Source organism: Aegilops tauschii, chromosome 5 (assembly GCF_002575655.3).
Source record: "Aegilops tauschii subsp. strangulata cultivar AL8/78 chromosome 5, Aet v6.0, whole genome shotgun sequence".
Lineage (NCBI taxonomy): Eukaryota > Viridiplantae > Streptophyta > Magnoliopsida > Poales > Poaceae > Aegilops > Aegilops tauschii.
Genome location: NC_053039.3, coordinates 60,606,721 through 60,614,370, shown reverse-complemented (window position 1 = coordinate 60,614,370; position 7,650 = coordinate 60,606,721). Strand labels below are relative to the sequence as shown.

At 48.7% G+C, this 7,650-nt stretch overlaps 1 protein-coding gene across 1 annotated transcript; it reads right to left on the bottom strand.

Moving 5' to 3' along the window:
• Positions 1-5,828: 5,828 nt before the first annotated feature.
• LOC109775122 (uncharacterized) lies at positions 5,829-6,932 on the bottom strand. The gene is made up of 2 exons (XM_020333883.3): positions 6,798-6,932; positions 5,829-6,711 (listed from the first exon to the last, which is right to left on the bottom strand). Exon 2 carries the CDS (start codon positions 6,695-6,697, stop codon positions 6,011-6,013), a length of 687 nt encoding a protein of 228 aa, XP_020189472.1. The 5' UTR covers positions 6,698-6,711; positions 6,798-6,932; the 3' UTR covers positions 5,829-6,010.
• Between the last annotated feature and the right edge of the window lie 718 nt (positions 6,933-7,650).

Genomic DNA, 7,650 nt, shown 5'->3' with positions numbered 1-7,650 from the left:
TGCTCACTGACAAATATTTACTTGTGCCCACACAGGTGCCATACTACCATGCCCTACCTAGCCATGTGACCCTCTAGTGAGGGAAATACTTCACACCCCATAAGTATGATGACTGATATTCTATGCATTGTTCCTACGTAGGTAACTAGGTGACATATGTGCCCCTATCTAGATATGTGACCATGAAGTGATGGCGGTGCTTCATAGCATGCACTTACCACCCCTACAACCAAACAACCCTTCAAAACCATACACGTTATATCCCACTTCTATGTGAAGGTGTTGATGTTTTATCACTTACGCTTAAAATAATTGAAGACCTAACATGGAGCTAAACTCCCGCATAGCAACACACACGAGCTTTGGGTGTTGAGTACAATGATATTTTAGGTCTTATTTCATTTTGTCAGCAATATCTTAAAAAATGTGTTTGGCATCATAGGTCGGAGTATTTAATAGTCGCAAATGTACAAGGAAACTTGTTACTTTGAAAGTGAAGTTATCTGATGGGGTTGAAGTCTTCCACTAAGGTAATGGATTCCCTTTTCTGTATCATCGTACTACATACCTTCCTTTGTGTATCAAAAATGAGAATGATGATTCAAATTCCTAACCTTGATAACTGAGGAAAACTCAATTAGGAGCCTTTGTCTATCTCCTCTGATATTTAGCGTTGTAGTTTAAATTCTTTGAGGTGGGGCAGATGTTTCCTCTTCAATCGGATCACACAGAGATATACAATACAATAGTATTCTACAGATGTTTCAGTTCTAAAGTTTCGAAGTACTCTTCATACAGTAAATTTTTGTATACTATTATGTTCAGTGTGCTAGTTGAACCAAGTGAAATGACGATTATTCTCCATCCTGATATGAACTTTCAGGCACATAGACATATTATGTGGACAGAAGTCTAATCATTAACAGATGGGTGGAAGTAGTGTATGAAAGCAAATGAAAAAGTTGCACAGAGAATCATATTCTTCACGCAACATGGTTGTGCAGCCTATATTGTTATGATAGAATACTCTTTCTTCAATGTTGCCCTTTAATTTAGTTATGTTCTTAAATGTAGTCGAGGTACCTCATTGTGTTCTATGGATTTATTGGAATAGAATACTCTTAAAAATATTTTCGTAATCCTATATCATTATAATATCTAATGCCCTTCTTGTATGGCAAGTTTCGGAGCATAAAACTTAAGAGTTAAAAGGGAAATATGGTAGGTGTGTGTGTGTCTGTGTCTTGTGGACCTCTGTTGGATGTTGTGGCTTGGTGGTTGCTTTATTTATAAGGCGGGGCGAAAGCCTTTCTCGGTTAAAGGGAAATATGGTAGGAAAGAAACGAATGGCAATTTTCGTAGAACGTAACTTAAGAAAACAAGATCTAATAGGTTACCACTAAGAATAATATCAAATGGAAGAAGAACAAGTGCGGGTGGAACAATATAATTCCAGTGGTATATGTAACTAAATCAAGTCACAATAGAACAAGGATTACGTGTGAGATGGCATAATCTGCCGTACTGTAATAAGGACTTGGAATAAAGAGTCCATAAATTTGTAGTCGAAAGAACCATGCACCAGGACTACCTTCTGAACACCCCCGAACCTAGCAGGTGGGGCACACACCTACAGAAACGTCTGCAACCGTCTATGTGCGTCATTATCCGGAAACTTGTTTCCACTTACATTGGATAAAAAATAGATGAAAATTAGTTATCATGTGAATACAGCGCAATATACTTGTGCTAATACTTCGTGTAACCGTCCTTATATGTTGCTTTTGTGTACGTTTTGTCCGTCTTCACCCTGTGTTATCAACCGGTGCTTCTGTTCATTCGAGTTCTTATCCATTGTTCATGTTCTCATTCTTCTTCCTTGGTCGATGTGATGCACTATCATGATGCAGTACTCTTGTCTTTCTTGTCATATGCCTCCTTCCTTTCACTCCTTTCATCGTCTTCTTTCTCAACTCGTTTTACATTCGTCCAAGTATTATCCTCTTCCTGTTCTATCTCCCCCCCCTCCCCACACGTGTTCACAACCGGTGCTTTTGTTAGTTCGGGTTTTTATCAATTGTTCTTGTTCAGTTTCTTATTCCCTGGTCGATGTGGTGCACCATCATGATGCAATACTCTTGTCTTTCCTGTCATATGCTTCCTTCCTTCCTTCCGCTTCTTTCATCGTCTTCTTTCTCAACTCGCCTTACATTGGTCCAACTATTATCCTCTTCCTATTCTGTATTGACATCGGTTTGCATATGATAAGGTTCTTATCCAAGGCGTGGCCTTGGAGCGCGGTAGTCATGAAAGTCACAACGATGTCAGGCTAGAAAGGGGAGGAAGGAGCAATAGAAATCGGTGTAAGCATCAACATTGGTATGACATCCGGGTAGGGTGGCACTGGCCACACCATTGTGGTGGAGAAGAGGAGGATATTTACTAAGGTTTTGATTTTTGTATTGCCATTTCCGTTCAAGGAAAACACTCCTCGGCTTTCGATGGGAACGTCCACTTTTGGCACTTCATTTGCGCTCTACTCAAATCAGACTTTGACGTCCCTATCTACGGTTGAAGAAAAAGAGGCAACTTTACACTCATTTTGTAACCAAATGATATATTTACTCCAATTCAAATAAAATATAAGGCACATTCTGTTTTTAGAAAGTAACCGTTTCTTATTATTCTTACTATTTGATTTTAAAACAACCTACTACTCCTACTTACGAGTGTTGTTAAAACGATATTTATAATGAACCAAATTACGTCGTTCGTGCATCTCGCCGTCACCTCGCACCACCCCGAGGTGTCCCTCGTCAAGTCCGTGCACAAGGCGCATGTCGACGAGGTACTAGCGAAGGCTGGGATCAAGGTCCATAGGACCATAGCACCTAGTTTCAGATTCGACCTTGGCGGCCCCACTCGCGTGCCTTGGTCGTGGCCATGTCCTTCCGCGTGCTCCTGGAGATGGAGAATGTGTTGGCGTATGCTTGGACCACGCAAGTTGTCGAGCGCATCATCAGCCACCGCTGCTCCTTAGCCCGCCTAGAGCGATGCTTAGCGTTTATGGAGTCGACCGAGACCCTGGATGTGTGGGTTTGGACTACCAACCATAGCGCCACCCTGAAGGTTATCAGGCTCACCTTCATGGGCAGGTCGCTCACGGACCGCGCGTCCGAGATCCTGGTCACAGACTGCTGCCTATCCGGAGTCAAGAACGACTCGACTTCCTGGTTCCTCCTGTACCTCGCCACCGTGGAAAACTACACGGTGGCGCCTCTCGACTACAACAGGAGTGCACCGTGGGAATAACTCAACACAGCTTGAGCTTCACGCGCACTTGAACGACCATCAGGGAATGAAGCTGCATAGTTCTGTACAACTCAACTAGGAGGCTCTTGGTTACCAGCGCCGCGATTGGATTGATGCTGATTTCGATGAGGAGGAGATCAAGGAGGTAGTGTTCTCCCTTTCCCCCGGGAAGGTGCCTGACCCTGATGATTTCATCAGGGCCTTCTTCAAGTCGTGCTGGGACATTATTAAGGAATAAGGATGACATTATGGCGGCCATCCACCTCCTTGTAGATCTTCGGGGAGACTGTGTGATCCTTATTAACACCACCAACATCATCCTTATTCGCAAAATGGCGGACGCCACCAACATAAAGAACTATCGCCCAATTAGTCTGATCCATAGCCTTACAAAGATTTTCTCCAAGCTCATGGCTAATAGACAAGCACCTATTCTTTGCAACATTATCTTCAAAATCCAAAATGCTTTCATTAAGAAAAGATGCATCCACAACAACTTGTTGTTCGTGCAAAACCTCGTCAAAGAGCTCCACCAGTCTAAGACACCAAGTTTGTTCCTTAAGCTGGACATCTCAAACGCTTTCGACTCGGTCAGCGGGGCCTACCTCGTGGAGGTGATGGATCATATTGGCTTTGACCTGCGATGCCATGACTGGATCTGCTTGTCCTCAATTCTTTGACCTCGCGCGTCCTCCTCAACGGCAGTCGCGGCCCCCTTTTGCCCATAGAAGGTCTTTGGCAATGGGACCCGCTATGACCTGTGCTCTTTATCTTGGCCATCGACCTCCTCCACCACCTCATCAGGCTTACGACGGACTCCACGTCCTCATGTCGGTCAGGGCGAGGGTGGCCCGATGTAGGATCTCACTCTACGCCGATGATGATGGCATCTTCGCCAACCCCAGCAAGGTCGAGTTCACGACAATTATATTCTTGACTGCTTCGGAAATGCTTCTGGCTTGATCTCCAACCTCCTGAAGACTAAGGTTTTCCGCATCTGTTGTGAGGGCATTGACCTTCAGGATCTCCTCACCGTTTTCCAGGCCAAGATCTACTCATTTCCAGGTCAGCATTCGGGCCTCCCCCTTCACTTCCACCGGTATCGTAAGGTCCACCTACAACCACGTATTGATAAGATTGGTAGCAAGCTTCCTGGATAGAAGGGTAAAAACATCGTCAGGGCACGGAGAGTCGCGCTCGTGAAGACGAACCTTACTTCCATCTCCACCTTTGACATGACGGTCATCCCTTGGCCAAAGTGGGCTAGTGCCAAGGTCAACCATATCTCTAGGGGCTTCATTTCGTGTGGTGATAACAATGAGACTGCGAGTGGAGGGTATTCGCTCGTAAACTAGAAGACAGTATGCCGCCCTAAGGCGTCATGGGGCTTGGCAATCATGGACCTGGATCGCTTCGGTAGGGCGTTAATGCTTCACTGGCTTTTGCTGCAATGGAATTACCATGATCGGCCGTGGGCCGGCTCCCACCTCCCGTGTGATACATCCGATGTAGCCCTCTTCAGAGCCTCCACTGCCATCACCATCGGCGATGGGCCATAAGGATGCATTTTGGCATAACAACTAGTCTGGTGATGGTGATCTGTGCCTTCGATGCCTAGGCCTATTTTCCATTGCCACCCAAAAGAACAGGTCGGTACATGCCGAGCTCCGTAATGACAATTGATCAGATCGGCGGCTAGGCTGAGCCGCCCTGGCCAAATGCGGGGGTTCATTAACCTGACAACTATTGTCACCTCCACCACTCTGTACCCACTTAAGCAGGACTTCATCTCCTGGATCTGTCACCAAAGTGGGGAATACTCGTCCAATTCGACCTACCAAGTGCAAATCATGGGCTCGCATCCAAAGTACTCGACCGACAAAATCTGGAAAGCGCACGCGGAGCCAAAGTGTAGATTGTTCTTCTCGCTTGTCCTTCATAACAGGATCCTCACGACTGATCGCCTTGCCAGGAGGGGCTGGTAGCATTACCCTGTCTGCCAGCTTTGTCTCAGTGCCCTCAAGACTGCATCTCACCTCTACAAAGACTGCCCTTTCATTGCAGCAGCTTGTGGCCTGGTGCTCAGCTGGATTGACGACTAGCCAACCATTAGTCTCGTACAGTGGCGGAGCTAGCAGAGAATGGCAGGGGGCAGAGCATGAAATATGATTGTTGGGGGGAGGGGGGGAGGGGTTTCTTCAATCTTAGCCCCTAGAAAAAAATCTTCAGTGTTTTCACTAATCTTTGGGTTGGGGGGGGGGGGGGGGGGCACAGCCGCCCAGAAGTGCACATAGCTTTGCCGTTGGTCCCGTGGCTAAATTCCCCTCAATTGACTCCTGATGGGAGAGAGGGCTCAAAGATAACGACAACCCAGAGAGGAAGTGTTGGAGTGGTATCCTCATCTGCACCATGTTGAATGTCTGGAGGGAAAGGAACCGACGCATTTTTTTCAACGGCATGAGATTGACTTATGTTGAGGTGGCCCACCTCACCTTCGAGGAGATTGCGCGGCGAGATTTAACCTTTCGACCGAGAGGTATTCAAACCACGGGTAACCGTATGCGGTTGTTTTTCATTGGGGTTTTCCGGCATGTACCCCTTCCCCTTTAAACATGCTAATATGTACATATTTTCCTTTTAACGAAAATGCAACGCTCCTGCCAGTTCAAAAAAAATTTACGTCGTTTTCTGCAGAGCCTCAAAGAAGGAGGAAGCAGAGGAACGCCACCATGGCGAGGAACACCCATATCTGCCGCAACCTGCGCGCCACCCGCCTCTGCTGGCGCGCCATCCTCCAGCCCTCGCCGTCGCGGTACAACGACGGCGGTGGCGGCCTTCCACCGGCGCCCCTCGTCGCCCATGGGAGTAGCACCGCCAGCGCGATGCCGCCGAGCAAGCGCTCCGCGTTGGAGCAGTCCAGGCCATTGATGCCGACGTTGTCGTAGTAGTAGTAGAAGTTGCCGCCATCGTCCGAGTCCGGCCCGTGAAGGCGCTCCTCCACGTTCGGCCCCGGCACCGGCGAACGACACGGCACCTGACAGACGCCGCCTCCTCTGCCTCCGGCCGGGCTTAGGGTGGTGGCGCGAGCGCGGCCGTAGAGCGGCACGAGGTGGTCCTCGGAGACGGCGGCCTTGCAGACGGGGCAGCGCGCGGAGGGCGAGGCGCGGGACTTGGACTTGGAGGAGGTGGTGAGCCAGCGGAAGATGCAGGGCCAGCAGTAGAGGTGGCCGCACAGCGTCACCACCGGCTCCGACGCCACCTCCAGGCAGATGCTGCAGTCCCAGCACGCCGCCGTCGCGCCGCCAGGCACTCCGACGATGGCATCATTGATGCTATGCTGCAGCTTGTCGGCCGGCCGGCATTTCTCCTTGGTCACCTCCGTCATTAGAAGATCACAACCTGAGTACCAGAAACAGACCGACCTTGTCAGAGAACGACGAAGGGAAGGCAAACCAATCTCCTTCAGATCAGATTAGCACACATACAGATTCGCAGTTGAGGATCGACTTCAGTTCTTCTTCCTCTGCTATTATCAATTCAGACCTCCCCCCTTGCGTGTCTATGTGTGCTGGGGTCTGCTTTTCATATATAGTACGTCCTCCCTCCCTCCTTGCGGATTCATGTGTATCTTTCTTGCTTGCAGTGGCACTGTCACTGTCGTGGCATGTGTCCACCGAACGCCTAGTTGTTGGATAATTGGATATGGACGATGATGAGAGTTGCAGCGGCGGCAGCTAGGGTCCAAAGTTATGGATATGCTGGATGATGTGGCAGCTGGAGTTTTCCTTCAAAAGAACCTCGAGCATATCTTTTCTCTCATCCATCCATGCAGTGCAGGAGTGGACGGACGATGCTCTTGTGTGCACGCATGACGCCCGTGTTTGATTGCTTGTTTTGTTTGCTTGTAAGAGCACCTACAGCCGTCCGCCCATCCGCGTGAACGGTCGTCACTCACTGATAAAAAAAAGACACAGAGAGGCTCCTCATACCGACCTAAAGATCCAGTGGCGGAGTTAGGGCTAGGCCGAACCCGGCAATGGCCCGCCCAGGCCCAGCTGCACAAGATTTTTGTTTTGGCCCACCCAGATAAATGACTATAGCTCAGCCACAACTCATATCCGGCGTAAATTTGGGCGGATATGGGGACTTCTAGTCGCGTCCACCACATCTAACACATGTGGACCCTATCCCAATTACACCAAAATGGCCTAGTCCGTCAAACTCATCGCCTTCCTCCCACGTTCGTCCACCATTTTCTGCATCCGAGCAGTCACATCGTCCACCCTTCCCCCTCATCTGTGCCGCCGGCCCCATCCACCGCCCTAAGCGTCCCCAACC